Source organism: Drosophila yakuba, chromosome 3L (genome assembly GCF_016746365.2).
Source record: "Drosophila yakuba strain Tai18E2 chromosome 3L, Prin_Dyak_Tai18E2_2.1, whole genome shotgun sequence".
In the NCBI taxonomy this organism is placed as follows: domain Eukaryota; kingdom Metazoa; phylum Arthropoda; class Insecta; order Diptera; family Drosophilidae; genus Drosophila; species Drosophila yakuba.
In genome coordinates this window covers 70,631-88,088 of record NC_052529.2, presented here as the reverse complement: position 1 = coordinate 88,088, position 17,458 = coordinate 70,631, and the positions used below count along the sequence as shown (strand labels likewise).

General features: G+C 41.5%; 2 protein-coding genes across 2 annotated transcripts; one reads left to right on the top strand and one right to left on the bottom strand.

Moving 5' to 3' along the window:
* The first annotated feature begins 3,038 nt into the window (after positions 1-3,038).
* On the top strand, positions 3,039-4,122 carry LOC6532177. The gene has a single exon (XM_002092915.4). The coding sequence runs from the start codon at positions 3,155-3,157 to the stop codon at positions 3,728-3,730; it is 576 nt and encodes a 191-aa protein (XP_002092951.1). The 5' UTR covers positions 3,039-3,154; the 3' UTR covers positions 3,731-4,122.
* A 6,675-nt stretch (positions 4,123-10,797) lies between these two features.
* LOC6532182 (larval serum protein 1 gamma chain) lies at positions 10,798-13,385 on the bottom strand. Its single transcript, XM_002092914.4, has 2 exons — positions 13,097-13,385; positions 10,798-13,038 (listed from the first exon to the last, which is right to left on the bottom strand). The coding sequence occupies exons 1-2, from the start codon at positions 13,301-13,303 to the stop codon at positions 10,927-10,929; spliced, it is 2,319 nt and encodes a 772-aa protein (XP_002092950.3). The 5' UTR covers positions 13,304-13,385; the 3' UTR covers positions 10,798-10,926.
* Positions 13,386-17,458: the final 4,073 nt, after the last annotated feature.

Below are 17,458 nucleotides of genomic sequence, written 5' to 3'. Positions count from 1 at the left end.
GACAAACTCATACTTATTACTATGGCGCATGAGTGACATTTCATCGCAGTCAACATGACACATTTCAAAGTAAAACAAGAGAGAACCTTATAGTCGAGTTCCCCGACTATCTGATACCCGTTACTCAGCTAGTGAATGTGCGAAGGAGAGTCTTCAACACTGACAGTTTTTGGCGGCTTGTGGGCGTGGCAAAAAGTTTTTTGGCAAACCGATGGAAATTGAAAAGACTAATACAAAAATGAAAAAAATATCAAAACATTTTTCAAAAGTGGGGGCGTGGCAGTTTTGGGCGGTTTGTGGGCGTTAGAGTGGGAGTGGCAACATGAATCGACAAACTTGCACTGCGACTATGTCTTTGGAGTCTGTATGCTTTATCTCAACTTTCTAGCTTTTGTAGTTCCTGAGATCTCAGCGTTCATACGGACGGTTAGACAGACAGACGGACGGACAGACGGACATGGCCAGATCGACTCGGCTATTGATCCTGATCAAGAATATATATACTTTATATGGTCGGAAACGCTTCCTTTTGCCTGTTACATACTTTTCAACGAATCTAGTATACCTTTTTACTCTACGAGTAACGGGTGTAATAAAAGCAACATATATGGACATACTCGCCAAAATACAACATAAACATTTCTTTTAAAGTCTGAACCTCAGCAAAGAAATTTTGTTATTGATATTCAATACATCGTAATAGATTATTGTTGGCTAGCGGATTTATATACATATCTCAAATTAAACACGAAAGCGTTCATTTGTTAACGGCCTTGTCCTATTGGCTACTGGCACAGGCAACCGTATTCCCTAATGATAAAGCAACAAACTGGCTTATTGCCCACCTCAAGCTAACTACTTTCGACCTGGGGGACGTAACCTCCCAGCACATCATATTGAATTACAACGCATTTCTTCACTTTCGCATCGCTAGCTTCTAAGCAGCTTATAATTGTTTTTGTTATCAGTGTTCCAACGTCTTTGTTTTTTTGTTTGCCCCTTTGTACGAAAATTGAATTTCCTTCTGGGTCTGCTCAGCCCACTTTTCCACCTCATTCCTTCGCATCCATCCCTTGTACGTGTCAAAATGCATCGCTACGCCCGTCTAATGGCAAAGATTGTCAACCTTTGCTAAGCTGTTGTGTTTAAATATTACAAATACGACATGTAGTCGTTCCACATGATGACGGGTTCCCCGGGGAGGGTTTGGGGGTGGTCTTAGCACAACTTATCCTCATCACACCCTCATACAAACCTTTTATTATGTACCTTATTAAATTATGTTCTGTAAATGGTGGGTGATTGAAAAATAAAAAAAGAAGGGAAATCAAGCTCCGCTACAAAACACGAAGTAATAAAATGGCCATTTTAAATTAAAAGTTAAATAGGAGAGAGAGTCGAGTGACTCGACTATAAAATACTTGCTATTTAGCTGATACAAAATCAAAACATTTTTCATCAGTATGGACGTGGCAACGTTCTAAAACAAACCTTCACACATAGTTAAAAGTTAAGCAAAAAATATACAGGTAATGGGGGTAAGCACACTACAACAACCTGGAAAAGATCGCAAATTGCAGCTGCCGTACGCAGCAATACTCTGGTCAGCCCTTATTGTCACAAATCTGACTTTTATTTGCAACCTGCTGTGAAACAAAAATTTACATTGAATCGAAATGAAAAAGTTTAATTGGAACCCAATCAAAAAAAAAATTAAAACTAGCTGAAGATTGCGGGTCGAGTAGCTCTGAGTCTGAATGCTGGCAGCAGATGCTTTCTAAATAATAGTTGCAGTGAAAAATGGCGATAGAGTGGGCAAAGAAAAGCGCAGAAGGAAAAATGCTGCACAAAAGATGTTGTTTGCTGCAGTTAAATTAAATGAAAAAGTTTACAACTTTTTTAATGAAACCATTTTATGCAGTAGAGGCATAAACAAAAAAACAGCCCCTATTTCGTTGCAACAATAGCACAAAAAAGATGCAAGACAAAAGAAAACAAAAGTCTGAGCAGAAGAAAAACTTGATACAACTTTCACGGACTGAAAGAAATCCGGAAAAAAGACAACAAAATGTCCCGAAAAAAACAAAGGATGTTTGTGCCGGGGAAGGGGCGACCTATGCTTGCATTTAACTTTGTAAATGAAAGTGTGCCTGTTATTTGATATAAAATGGACGGCGCAGTCTTAAAGCGTTTAACGTGACGTATGCGTAATCTGACATAATTCTAATCCAACTGTCTCTTTTAGGAGCTCGCGAGCAATTGCTTGCGACAATTACTACAAAAATAAAACAGAAACTTAAGGTTAACCAACAGAACACAAACCGATTTTAAACTGCGCTGTATCTCTATATCGTAATCTATTCCATTTCCATGATATACATTGTTCGCAGCCTTTTTGTCTGTCATTGCACACAATGCCAACTTTGAAGCCCAAATTTACATACAAATTATGTAGATCTATTATGCCATTCAATGCACCAGTTTGATGCTATTGCTTTGGATGCAGCCATAAAAATATGACGCCATTAAAACAGCAACTTGTGTCGTTGGGAAAGTCATCAAATACGCACCCTGGCTTTACTGTCTTACAGGTTATTATCGGTTATAAACTTCTTAACTACTGATGGAACGATAAAACGACCCTGCCGCTAGATGCACTTCATGCCAAATTAAACTGCATTCTGTAGTTGGGGCATAGCATTTCTATGATTAATGCGAACGCGGAGGAGCAGCCGAGTGGTGCGTCTTGAAGCGTAATCCACCGGACTAAGCCACATGAAATCACTGTGTCAATAAAAGCGTAACATAGCGAAGAGAAGGTTGTAGAAGGAGACCAAAGGGGCGCTGACAGCGCAACAGCTTTTATGGTGGAGAACAAAAAAGGTATACGAAAAGGGCGAGTAACGAGAGAAACGGAAATGCAATAAGAAAAAAATGGCGAGCTGGAGGAATAAAAATATGTCGTGCGCAGCAAACGGAGTTTTTACCGCGAGGAGGAGAGCTTAGGTTTACGTGTTGGTTGACCATATGATACATGTACAACAATTTATATTCGATCTATATATCAAAATTATTTCATTCAAGTATTTCATAACTATGTAATTTAATACCCCTGCACCGCTTATAATACCATTTACCACTGAGATCCGATACAATGGCTGATGTCGAGGAAGGAGAAGACCCTAGAGACATTGAGGACGTGCAAAGTGAAGGACAGGAAGACGCTGAAGATCTTGAAGGAGAGGGCGAAGACGACGAACAGGGCGTTGAAGTGGAAGATGCGTTCGAGGTGGAGGAGAAGGATCCCTTCGAGCTCCTTAATGAGAGCGATGAGGACGATGAAGAGCAGCAGGCAATGTACAAGGAATATTTGGAGGTGGTCAGCGCTATTGATACTCAGAACGCTATTATAAAACAGCTCAAGGCAAAATCAACTCGATTGATGTTCAAGAAATGCAAGACTTATGGAGACAAGCAGGAATACAAACGACTTAGGGTCTGCCAGGAGCAGGAGGAGATCCATTTGAAGGTCTTAGTCAACAGAGCCATGCACCTCCAAAACTTCGGTTCACCTAGGCGTTACAGTGATGTAGAAATGGAAGCTACAGAGGACGAGCAGAGATTCTTCTTCACTGAATTGCAGTCAACCTTCTCAGGCTCTTGTCCCATATACTCGACTGACGAATATGAGTCAGATTCTGAATCCGATGATGCACTATGTTGTACCTAGTCCAAAGCTGGGTTTTTTTTAGGTATATTGACGGGACGAGGTAACGAATAATTAAGTACTGAATTATGAAAGTACTTAAACTAAATGTCATAATTTTGGAATTTTACCCACACCACTCGACATCACTGAACCCCCTTTTCTACGACACTTTGTACTCGAAAATGGAAAGTACAAAAGAGCTCAGGGGTTAAAAAAACGGCAGGGAGCGTGACAATACCCCATTAATTCACTGCTCATCTTCGGCTGTCAGCTTATTAGGCATTTCATTAAATTGGAGAATTCAATAAAGTACAACTAATAAAATAAAATAAGTGAAACAACTAACTTAAATGGTAATTAAAATGGCAAAGATGAAAGTTTTTAAAATACATCCAGCGCAGAGAGTTACTATACTCACGTTTGTTTTTCTTTTTTGCAGTTCTCTTTTCTTTTTCGCATCATAACAAAAAAAGGGAAACTGAAAAAAAGTCCCGCCTATTTTGAATTCCTGTTCGGGTGTATTTTTACCTGTGCGCTTGTTTATCTACGAGGTTGCCGTATAAAATACGGTGTTAGTGGTTTACCATTACGTGAACAAAGGGAAAAGGGCAAAATGCAGACAGAAGAGCAAGGAAAACTCGGAAAAACTGCAGGGAGTCAGTATATGTACATACACATTAAAAAATATGCTAGAATACGTCAATGTAAAAAGGAAAGTTAAATTACATTGCAATAAACTGCAGCAGACCCGACAACTTCTGACTTCAATTTATTCGCAGTATACTTTTTCCTTAAGTGATAATACCCGTTAACCGTGAAGTAAAAGAGTATACTGGATTCTTTGATAAGTAATAGTAGTATACTCTGCAAATTTGTTTCAATTTGATAGAATAGTACTGGGAACGTTGAGTAGGAAATGCCAAATGGCGGGCGAAGTGAGGTGCAATGGCAATGAGCGCAAAAACAAGACGAATATTTCCCCAGACAGAATGAGGGGATCAAAGCAAAACAGCCAAAAATAAATAACCAAAGAACCACTGAAAGACGCCAGTAGAGCAGAATGAAACGAAACGAAATGAACTGAATTGAACCAAAAACTTCTCTCGTTGGTTTCTTTGTTCCTTCTTCAATTTTTATGCCACAACTCTCGATTCTCGCCCTCTGCTCTGACTCTCCGCTAAGTGCCACGCCCAATGTGTCGCTTAATGCAATATTATGGAGAACACTTTTCGCGAAAATGTGGTAAAGTTCGACGTATTCTTCATAATTGATTAGTATTTAAATTTTATTTATGTTTTGTTATTTGAAAGTAAAGTAATATATTTATCATTATTGTTAAAAGATAATTCACTTGTATTTTCTATATCTTTATCATACTTATAGTTAAAGCTAGAAAATTAAAAAAAAAAAAACATTTTAGAAAGAGAATGTTGTTGACGCCCGAATTTGCCAACCCTGTGAGGAAGCAGAAGCAGCGGCTTCGACTGCGTCGCAACGTCACCTTGCGTCCATTCACCCCGTTCATCATTGTTTATGAGTGTCTTTGGTGCCCAGACACAAAAACAAACACACATAAACGTATAAAGCAAATTTCCTTTAACTGCGCTTCGATTCCATTCCATTTTCCATCTGGTTCTGTTCTGTTTTTTGGATCTCTTCCTTGGGTCTTCTGCTGCTGTCTCTTCCGCCTTCCACCCCTTCTCCAATTCCTCATCCATTCTGCATTCTTCTGCTTGTTGTTTTTGCACTGTCTGCGGCTTGGGTATTTTTTATGCGCCTCTGCGCCATCCTACGTTCCCAGTCCCCCCGTTTCTGCCCCACAACCTTGGTCTATCTCTTTCCGCGGTCCGCCAAAACATGTGAGAAAAAATACGCTAGGAAGAAACAATATCTCGGACTCGAAACTACCAGAGTCGTAATTATTAATGTTTTTCTTAGATACATATGGGTAACGTTGGCAAGCAAGTGAAACGGGAAGACTACAAGAAGAAGAAGGAATATTCAAGGGGCGATGCACCACCAGAAGAAGCTCCAGTGGAAGGGCGCGCAGAAGAAGGTGAAATATTGCGTCTCGTGTTGATGGTTTTATATATAACAGATGCTACCACTTCATTGCGATCAGAATGCAGAACATCTTGACCACGTCCACAAACCGGTAACACTTTAAAAAGATTTAGTTTTTTTATTTATGTATCGCATAATCCAGGCATTTGTTTCGCCTTTTAAATCCATAAGTGGCACTCCCGATTTCACTAGAAATTAAAATTAAAGAGTGGGTATGTTTCGGTTCCAAAAAAAAGTTTTCTAAATTAATTTCGCATAAAAAGTGCCGAACAATGCCAGTAACACCACACAGGCGCCATAATATTTAACGTGCGATAACGGGCTGCGTTGAGAGGAATTTCGGAAAATGTCGCAATCGTAGTCTGAGGGTCAAAGTACAGACCCACGTATATTTTTGTTGAGTGGATGGGTCGGACGGAACCGAAGAGCAATAATTTCGTGGCTGTCGTCTGGCAGAAAAGCTTTGCTCCCACACAAATCACTTGGAATAGAAGCTGAATACAGTCGTCGTCTGTAATGTCTAGGTCTGCGCACCGAATAAGTAAAACATCCATCGGTTGCCAACATCTGCACACGCCGCCTTACCTCAAGGATATCAAACAGATTCTGATTTAATCAAAGTTAAATTCAGTATTGATATTTCACAGTTCTAGCAATTTGGCCAATTTACAAGTTTCAACTCGTGGAATTTAGGTTTTCGTATTATAAATCGAAAAAAATTTGTTTCGGTAATCGCTCTGTTTGTCATCTTTACACCTTACTTTTTCTTTCAATAAGCTCTTATCTCTTATCGATGTAGCTAAAGTACTTTCGGCTGCGACTTGTCTGCGTCTTTGTTTTTCCAGTCTGTCACTGGTCTTTGTTTGTTTCGTTTGCTCCTGTTTGGCGGGAATATACTGCCTCCACTGCTTTTGGGACCTTAAGGGATTTTTGAAGCGCGTTACACTTACAGTAAGAGGGTATATGCGGTTCGTTGATAGTGGTCTGATAGTCGCGAAACTTGACTGAAGCGTTGGGTGGAAATTCAAGGGCGCGAAGTGGTTTGGATCGGAAAAGCATGTTAGTCCGCTGTGATTTTTGGCAATCGTGCGCTAAACGTCGCCAAATTTTGAAGTGTAATTGTTAGACGTCGTCTGCAACTGTTAGTTTATACTTTCAAAGAATCAAAGTAGACCATTATCCACTAAGTGCACCGGGACTAATTAAGAGAAACCGAATATTATTTACAAAGGATAAGATAAAATAAGATATATAAGATAATAATACTTACTAGACTATTAAGTCTATTAATACTAAGAGTTAGTTGCAGTTATATGCTCTCTTTCAGCATCAGTTTATCCTCTCGTTGACCAAAGAGGACATTGAACTGTCCCTGCATTTGACATCCCTGCCACCATACATATAAACAATATCGAGAACTTGAAAACAAATAAACAAACCCAAACCAGAGGCAGTGGGCAATGCTTTTAACTCCGCCGCTTGCGCGAATGATGATTACGGTGGGGCAGGTGCAAAATAACACATCGAAGGCAGGTGCAAAATTGTAGTAAAGTATTCGGCCAACGGGAAGGAGAGACACTAACTGGTCTTACAACAAACAGCGGATTTAATCAACAACCACGTGAGTCAGGTATTAGCTGTGTTCTCATGGATCGGATTGTAGGGGTTAAGGGAGACTCTTTTACGATCCCAGTGGAGTGGGGTGCTTTATGGGGCTCAGTCTTGTCACTAAATATATAGTAATTTACGTATCCAGCTGCATGTAGATGTAGAGAGACAGAAGAAGAGAATTTTGAAAAGTATAAATCTTTTAAAGAATTTTACTGAGAAATAATTACGGAGTTTGTTTTATTTGTCATGCTTTGCATGAAAAATATACATTAAGAATTGTATATAACCCCCATCCCCACCCTTTTGATAACACTCTTACTAACCAAATACCCAGTTAAAGTAACCCCGCAAATACTTGAATCGTTCACTTTCGTTTGACAATGCTTTTGTCCATGTTTTGGGAGTCCCCCTTCTGTCTGTCTGCAGCATCCAGCTAGCTCTTCTCCCAAAGTTTTCTAAGCTCGAGACAGACTGCTGCTAGAGTGTTGGAGCGGTATGAGTGGTACAAATTTTACGATTTGTTTTGTTTTGTCTGCTGTTCCTGCTTTCCCTGCTTCTGCCGCTTTGCCCTCGTCAAATTTGCAATGTCAATGACGTCTGCTGCTTCCTCCTCTTCTGCTACCCTGTGCCGCAGTCGTAAAAAATCAACCCTCAGCCAAATAAATCGCACATGAAAATAAAAGCGAAAATCTTGGCTGGGAAGGGGCGTGGTTCTCAAAGTGGACCTGGGCTCTAAACCCCGATGGTCCGATTGTGAGTCTGAGCTGTCGTAGATCATTGTCCTTGGCCGGGTTCATTCACATTCAAATGGAACGAGAACATGGAAATGAACGGATTCGGTGCGGGGGCAGAATGGAACAGATGGAAGGGCACGGCAACACAAAAATTCCCATAGTATAACCTTTATGCGGTAAATGCTTATGACGTCCAAATTGTATCTGGCGTAAGAAACGCTTAATTGTTATACAGTGATGTAATTAATTAAATATCATGTTAAAAATCAGATAAACTACATTTAAATGATATTTAACATTCCTCATTTTGTGCAGTGCACACAATTTGCTGATGATTTTCGTTTGTCGATTTTAATATTGAAACGGCGGAACAGAAGAACAACAATGAGGGAGCGAGTTGCCTCAACGCAACCTCATCCTCGGCCCGCATCTGTCTGGGCCCGGATTTCGAACTCCTGCCCTCCAATGCGGCGAGGCCTCTGGTCTGGTGGTGCGTCACTAGTGGTGGAGTCAAGCCAGTTTTATTGCCATGAACCAGAGGTGTTTGTGTAACCGACCTAGGACTTACCATGTCGTATTGTCTGCTGCAGTCGGAATGGTTCGGTTGAGCTCGGATCGCTTTGGTTTATTTTGCTTTTTGCTCCCACATTGCAAGGCATTTGGCGGGAAAAATCCTCTGTGCTGAGAGCTTCGCTTGCTAAACAGAACGGACAAGAAACAAGTGGGTGCTGCAGTTTGACCAGAGACACAGTAAAAAGGATGCTCAGCCTCGTGCGATAGGGACCGCACCAGTGGCAAGAGTGCAAAAAAGATGTATAACGGCCACGGACAGGGCTACAGAAACCGTCCAACAGAACAGAATACGGAAAACCAAGTGCCAAAAGAAGAAGTTAGATAAACTCCCGGCTAGAAAACTGAAGCCTCTGAGAATAAGAGGAGCTGCCAATCTCTCTATGGGCCTATAGATGTGGTTGAAATACTAACACTTCACCTAAAACATGAGTAGCGATATAACAATTATTAAATATTGAATGCACAATTAGGTTTTCGAACGGTTTGAGCTGCAAATTATATTATGTGAGCGTATATGTGAGGTAGTGGCGTATACGATTGTAAACTATTGCAACTATCATTCAGTGCAAGAAGGCGGAAAGGACTGCCCTCTGGGGCTTTTCAGCTCTCCAAACCCTTCAGTTATGTTCATTGGTGTCTGGCCAGCCAGCCATTCAACCAAAGAACCGTAAGGTGAGAATAAAACTGGAATCGGACCGGTAGCCCCTGCAACCCGGATTCGTGCTTTTTGAGCTAGTGGTTGCCTTTTCCATTCTCAGGTCGTAAACTGATATTGGGGTCGTCGACTGCTAATTTGTGAAGAGCAAACAAAACACAAAATGCGTGCAGCAAAATGACGTGGAGATGAGTAGAAGCGGGTTAAGGGGGGCTTTGGGGTGGAAGAAGCCACATGTGCTCTACACTTTATCGTTGCTGGATGGTGATGAACTCGCAGTTGTGTGCCTTATAATGTTTCATTTTTGGCGCGAATGCAGCGTTTTTATTTCGTAAAACGAAAGGTTTTTTATGAACTTTACAAATATTTTGGAATTTTTATTTTATTTGTTTTCGATTTCGATTGATTTTCCAAAAATCTTTAACTTTTTGTTCCCAAACAAATGTTAATAACTTATTGGTTAAGCTACCTCCGCTTGCCGAGCAATTAAAATGGGAGCTGGGGCCAAGACAAGTAATTTGAATTGAATGAAGTGCACGACTGCCTGCTTACGCCCCAAGAAGTCCAAGGAGTTTTAGACAAAACTCTTGAGAGAATAGAGCACACGCATACTGACAGAAGGCGAGGTATAGTCTGAGTTTTTTTGTTTAGGTCTTTGACTGGGTTGCCACCACTTCATACCACTTCATAGCCTTCCCCTCTGCACTCCATTCGATGCTGATGTTGTTTGCGGTGGTTGCTGCTTCAGGCAGTTTTGTTTTTTTTTACGTTTCTTTTTTACATTTTGTTGTTCCTGCGTCTCACCGCCAGACGATACCCACAAGCTGGCAGGAGTGACGCACCAAATACAAATGGGGGACCCAGAGACTTTTCAAAAGTGCGTCGATATTTTGTGCGTGGCCAGAAAGCAACGCACGAGCTGGCCTCTCTTCCATCGACATACGCCTCCTAAAAGCTGAGCCGCAGACAAGGACCAAATGCGGAGCGGAATAAGGCAGACAGGAATCAGGACTCGTTTCAGGCTTAGCCGGCGTTAAAAGTTTAACGAACCCTTGCCGTTTCCTGCCCAAGGACCTCGCCCTTATGTCTTCAGTATTTAACCACTAGCTTCCAGAGCTGAGCGTTTTTTTTTAGACTTTTTCTTTCTTTCCACCAAGCGAAACACAAGAAGAACCCAAGAAGAAAAAGGACTCCAGCGTCCAGTTTTCGGTTTCCATTTGACTTGGGAGCCGCCGAACAGGCATTAACCCATATGCCACTAGGCGGCTTTACTTCTTTTTTAGTACGAAAGACATTTTGTGCTTCAGGTGATCCCAAAATATTCAAATTTCTTATAAAGGAAAAATTTTCTTTAGTTTAAGTAATAATATTACGCACGGCTTGTTATTGTTGAGAACAAGCTAAGGTTAGTTTTCAAAAGATGTGCGTGGCTAACTAAAAAATATTGAGGAGTTAATTATTTAGTATAGCTTTATTTTTGATTTCTTTTAAAATTTTTTTTTTTGTATTGGTTTTCTGTTTGCATGCGACATTGCAATTCGTTACAGTTAATGTGTGCTAAGAGCTAGATCCTGTGTTGCTTAGTATTCGATGGAGTAGTCGAAGGAGCCGAACTGGGCGTACTTCTTCTCAAAGTATTTGGCGAAAGTGTCGACGTAGTAGACCTTGACATCCTTGAAGAAGCCGTTGGGCACGAAGAAGTCAGACTCATCGATCTGCCGGTCGAAGGGATACCCGAAGGGTTTAGTGTCCACGAATCGGGTGCCAGAGCCAACTCCCGAGGAGTAGGTGTAATCGAAGTTAGAGAACTGTTCGTACTCCTCGGCGAATGGCGAGACAAAGAAGTAGAATTGCATGGGCATGCCCTGCTCCCATCCCTTGGGCAGTACCAGACGGTCGGGGAAGGCGTTGTGGGGCTCGCTAATGTCCAGGGGGAAGTCGTACTTGCCCTCGCTGGCCAGCATCACGTACTTGTAGAGCTCGGTGTAGGTGATCCTGTCCTCAGCGGTCCAGCTGAACTCCTTGGAGCTGCGCTTGATGGTGTTAGTACCGGCAATGAAGGGGTACACAAAGCTGTCGATCTGCACGAAGTTCTTTCGGTTGTAGTCCAGTGGGATCACGCGGCCGTATTCGTCGAACTTGGGGCCCAGGAAGACGCGGACAACTCCCTTCTGCACCTTGTCTGATTCGATGGTGAACTCAAAGTTGAAGGGCTTGTGGTTAAGGCGGGCCTGACGGGCCAACAGAGCCTTGTCCCATACGTACTGGCCGTCGACGAAAGTCATCTTGTCGTTGAGCAAGTTGGTCACATCGAAGTCCACTATATCGTAGTATGTTACCAGTTTGCTGACGCTCACATCCTTGATGGTGATGCCCTCGTAGAAGAGATCCTTCTGGGTGTACGGCTTCAGGTAGTACTTGAAGGTGTAGAACACATCGGTGAACTTTTTGTAGAAGGTGTAGAAGAAGGGATCCCGCAGCATGGTTTCAAAGTTCAGGAAAATATTAGGGAACACCTCCATGTCAGTGTAGTCCACATCAGCGAAGTACATATGTGCCAGCATGTAGTAGTAGTTAAAGAAGTACTTGTCGAAGGTGTCAGCATTGCCCTGCAGGTAGTTGCCTACAATCTTAATGGCTTCGGGTTTGTGGAGGTCAAACACCTGACCGTCGGCGGTTTTGTAGAATCCTGTCTCTAGTACCTTGTAGATGCGGCTGAAGAAGTTCTGGATTTGGTTGTACATCTCAAAATTGCCGTAGGTGTAGAAGTCGTAGTAGTTCTTGCGGTAGCTGTAGCCGATGCCGTTGTAGTATATCAGCTGGGGATCGTAGCCGTACTCTATTTGCTTGTACCAGAAGAACTCGGGGATCTCTCCGAAGCCGTTGGCCAGGCGCTCCTGGTAGTATCGGGCCAGAATCTGTTGGACGTTGTAGATCCAGTATTCGCCGCGACGGTCCTTGTCCAATCCGAACTGTTTGCCGTTTAAGAAGAAGGCGTAGTCCATGTTGAGGTAGTACCAGTAAGCGTTCCAGCCAAGATCCTCGGTGAAGTAGCTCATCTTGGTTTCATCGTTGAAGAAATCGATGTCGCGGGTATAGTCGACAGGCATGTAAAACTTCTTTAGGCCCTTGACAACATCAACGTACTTGGGATCATTCACAAATTGGGCAAAGTTTTCCCGGAGGAAGTACTTGTCCTCGACGTACCACTCCTGGTCCAGACCCATCATTTTGTACCACTGCCATGTCTTCCAGTCCTTGGTGTAGAAATAAAAGTTGCCGGTGAACTCACTGTAGTCTTTGTAAAGGATATCCTTGTACTCCTTCTCGTACATGATCAGTTTGCTGAAGACCTCATAGTCGAACTTCTCGGCCGCGTACACGAACTTGCTGTTAAAGAAGTACTGGGGGAAGATTTCGTATATCTGGGGTAGGATCAGACCTTCGAACTCGGGCTTGTGGAGGACGGCCAGGGTCAGGGCATAGACGAACATGCCCTCGTTTACGTGGATGCGGGCCCATGCGACGTTGCGGACGAAGGTCTCCCAATCCTTGGCGTAGTAGAAGAAGTTGAACAGACCGTATGCCTGCTTGTGGTGGGTTTTGACCAGGGCGCCGAAAAACTCTCCCTTGGGCAGCAGGACTCCAAGCTTGTAGGATTCCCAGAATTTCTCCATGTAAAAATCGAAAGTCTGCGGGGAAGTAGAAGAACATGGTTTTAAGAAGACTCTGTAGACCTGATGCACTTACCTCGTATTGAGCCTTGTCGGTGATCAGCTTCTGGCCCATCTTAATCCACTCCTCAAACATGAGGGGCTCATCGATGCGGTAGACGACCTCGAAGAGGAACTTTTGCTTCTCCAGGAAGGTCTTGTCGGCGATCTTCACCTGCTGTGTGGGCACGCTGAAGGCGGTCACACAGCCAACGAGGGCCAGTATCACAAGAGTCAACTTCATCCTTGGTCCTTTCGCTCCTATTCTATTCTCCTTCAACTGCTCCGGCTTTGGTTCGCTCAACGACCAACACCTAAAGTCTGTTGTCTTGACTGCACCCAAACAGAGTCTTTTATACCCCCGACTGGAGCCTTGCATTGCACCATATCAGCGGCAGACTCCCGTCATCAGCATAGGTCGCCGCATAGGTCCAATCCCGGCCGAAAATAGCGGTCCACGTTATCTTTGGATGCTGTCATCCGCATCATTCTAGGGCAGGCCTCAATACAGGTGGTGATAAGATAAGACCCACGACCTCGTCAATCGTCTCCAAACGCGCTCCTGTTGTATAATTACTGATCTTTATTGGCGACGGTGACTGTGAATTTTTCGCTGCACTGCGATAATAATTTAGAGCATCGTGATGGCTTTGAACTGCCCACCTCACTGATATGTGCATAAGACGTATCAGTTCAAGTTTAATTTTAGGTGTTTTCATTTCTTTTGAGGAATATTTTTCATTACCATCCGGAACCGTATGACTCGCGTTTAGGGCTGGTGAATCCAATGGAAATATACCTTGATTTTGGTATTATACATAACGAAAATATAGATCAACCAATTTAGGATTTAGTTTTTAGTATTTTAAATTTATTATATACATTTTTTTTTATATACATATATATTATATTATTTTTGATATATATGGTTGTTTTTATTTGAAGACTTCATTACATCTATATACATAGACCGGCTTGTCTAGATCGTAAAAACGGCCCTTCAGCTCCTCATGGGTTATGCCAACTTTTTGGAAGTTTTGTGTTTCCCCCTCGATGTAGCAATGCATAGCTGGGAATAAAAAAACGGAAAATGATTTTTACTATCTGCCTTGTCCTGGTTGCCTTCTTGATGTTCTGATTGCGACACTTCTGCTCCGATTCCAGCTTGGAATCGCTGTCTGCCACCAAGGTCGATAGGCGCGCAGTGTTAGTAAACTTTGCCCATTGAGCACCTTTCGCCCCTTTTCCCTAAAAGTAAGCAGGCATATTACACCCCTGCACCGTACTGCTGCTGATTCTCCCCTTCTTTTTATTATATTTGGGTATGTTATTACTTTTTCTTTGCTATCCATGTCTGTCCGAAAAAAGAGAGTGAAAATTGTGAGTGAAATTCAAACAGATGTGCAAAATGCCTTTCCCCGCCCTGTGTTGATATTGGGTAGAATTTGATTTGCTATAATCGTGTATCAGTCGTTTGGCCAACATTATGTATTTGCTTTATGTATGTGACTACATGTATGCCCCGCTAATTCCTTGGCCTTGGTAAAAATCCCAAACGAAAATTGCATATTAAAAGCCAGCTTATGCAACTAATCAGTTATCATCTCCACCGACTGACAGTTCGTGTTTCAGTGCTTCATCTTTGATGTTGCATTTGGGGGGATCGAACAGGGATCAAGTTGTCGTCTCCTTATTTCCAGACGTTGCGAGTTTAATGTGGCAATAGTAATTGACAAATGCGTGACAAATACTTTTTTGACAAATTGATAGAAATGTACTTCTAGAATCGGCATCTTAATCTTTCGAAGCTGTCGACGTTCATACAAAACGGGCAGATCGACTTTGATCCTTCTACCTGTTGTATATTTTATATGTTATCTTATATATTATTCATTAGCCGACAAGAAAATTGGGCAATCGCATTTTGTCTGATTTTCTCGTTTTAACGCCAAATTTTATTTAAAGAAGTATGAATGCTAAAAAGGCTGATAAAAACATGAATAAGGCGAAAAACTTTTATCAACGCCTAGGCAGTCGGGGAAAATGTATCTGAGCTGGCAAATGTGCAACAAGGTCCTCGCTCAAGAAAACAAGACCAAGTTTTCCTCCTCAGATCCAGCAGCAGTACCATTTGCAAAGCATACAAATTATGTAATAATGATGGTCATAAAATATGATTTACGCTCTGGATCGGAGAGTGTTGGGAGTAAGAAAACTTTTTCAATAAAATCAAACGTACTCAGAAAGGTCAAGCCAATGCCGTCATCGATCATCAAATAGAAACGTAAATGCAGTCTTACAACTGAACAGAATTAGGTATATGGAAATATGTAAACATAAGTCACTATAAGACGTATGTCTAATAAACATTAAATCTAGTTTATATTTCAGATCGCTTTAGATATTATTTATGTTGTGACAAAAAGTGTATTTTACGTTCTCCAAAAAAACTGAACACCAAAAGAAATATGTTAGTAATATTATTTAATACTACATTTACACGAAAAAAAACCCTTTAATAAGTGTCGCAATACAAAAATATGAAAAGGTTTCCAAATTGGCCAAATGAATTTAAAAGTTCTCATCGCGATGCGTTGACGGTAATTAACTCAGCCCCCTCATCCTTCAAGTCTTTCACTCCCCCAAAATTAGATTTCTCAACCACTTGAACCACCCTTACCAAAGCTGTCCGGAAATGATTCATAATAATTGCAATGCGGCATCGTTTTGCCCCGAAAAGCTTGAAAGCCATACATCGTCCTTTTGGCACCATAAAATTGACAAATGTGTCTGTAAACTTAGCTAATAATGCTGCGTCCGAATGGGTGGAAAAGTGCTCACATGCCTCTCATTTTCCCCCATTTTGCAGAATTGACGTCAATGTCGATAAATAAAGGGACGATTCCACGTTTCCTATACCTTCATAGCTATTTTACTTATAATATTTTAATACAAAAAATAAACTTTGTGTATTCAAAAAGGAAAATTTGTAAGCAATTTCCATTGAAATAATTATTATACATATTTTATTTTTATATTTTTTTGACTAACTTCCCATTTTAAATACCTGATTTATAACATAGTCTTTTTAGTTCGATATGCAACCGCATTTCTAGCCCCATTTTTGTATTTCATCCCTGGGGTTAAGTTCAAACACCCTTGAAACGCAAATCAAAGAAAAATAAGTTAATGAAAATTATATGATGACATTCGAAAACAACAACACGCTCCAATATATCAACGGCGGAAGCCGGCATTAGCTGCAGAAGCCGTTTTTTTGGTTCGTAAACAAACTTGGATGCGATAGGGTCATTGTAATAGTCATTGGCAGATGATTAAAAGAAAACTAAATTTGCCCAAGAGGGTGTGGTTGGCTATGAACTGGACTGAGTGGCATTGGGAATTTAATAGATTTTTATATACTTTGTTTTCACTGAAGAATTTCGACAATGCATCGTGACATTATTCCACATCGAGTCGTTTTTATTCTAGCTCATATTATATAAAGGCTGACGACATTATTCCACATCGAGTCGTTTTTATTCTAGCTCATATTAAATAAAGGCTGACGATGCTGCATTAATTGCGCCGGAGATTGCTGCTGGGTTTATATGATTTGACATCGGAAAGAGATTACCGCATGCTTTTGAAGGACCGATCGCGGACCAGTTCGTAGAAGCCCTACTGTATTTATCGCTCTCTTTCGTAGACATTCCCACACCGAACGGACAATAAAAAATAGAGGACATGATCCAGAAGTTCGGAATGAGATCCCACAGATTTAGGGCGTTAATTTGCGAAGTGCATCTGAATGTGTTTCATCCGAAATCTGTGGCTCCGTCATTGTATATGTATTTGAAGCTGTGGCCTCTATTGTTAGGTAGGAATCTTTGCTCTTCAATGAGTCGGGGAGTCGGGACAGGACAGGAAATAGGTAAGAAACCTCTTACTGCGCTTGCCTTCAAATTTTGGTCCACCGCGAGTTCATTGTCAATTTCACCGGGCACCGTCTGGCATTGAAGCGTCTTTGTTTATATGTATGTGCATATGTGTGTACGTTGCGCTTGCGTCAAATTTTTGGCTTACACCGCCCCTCAAAGAGGGGAAGCTCCTCTACAGTTCCTTTGCGTTTAGTTTTGGTCCGAAAAGGATGCTCCATAAAACAAAAAGATTTCCGAAAGAGACATTTATGTGTTTTTAATTCTCATTCTGTTCCTGAGTGGGGCAAAACTGCGGTGGGGGAGCTAATTTTACGCTTTTCTGAGGAATTCGAGCTTGCGGGGAATTACTTTGCAACAGCTCATTGAACTGCACAAGAGGATGCATGCAGTAAAATTTAAGGGAATCAAACCTTCAAAATATATATATATATTATAAATATATGTATATATTATAGTAT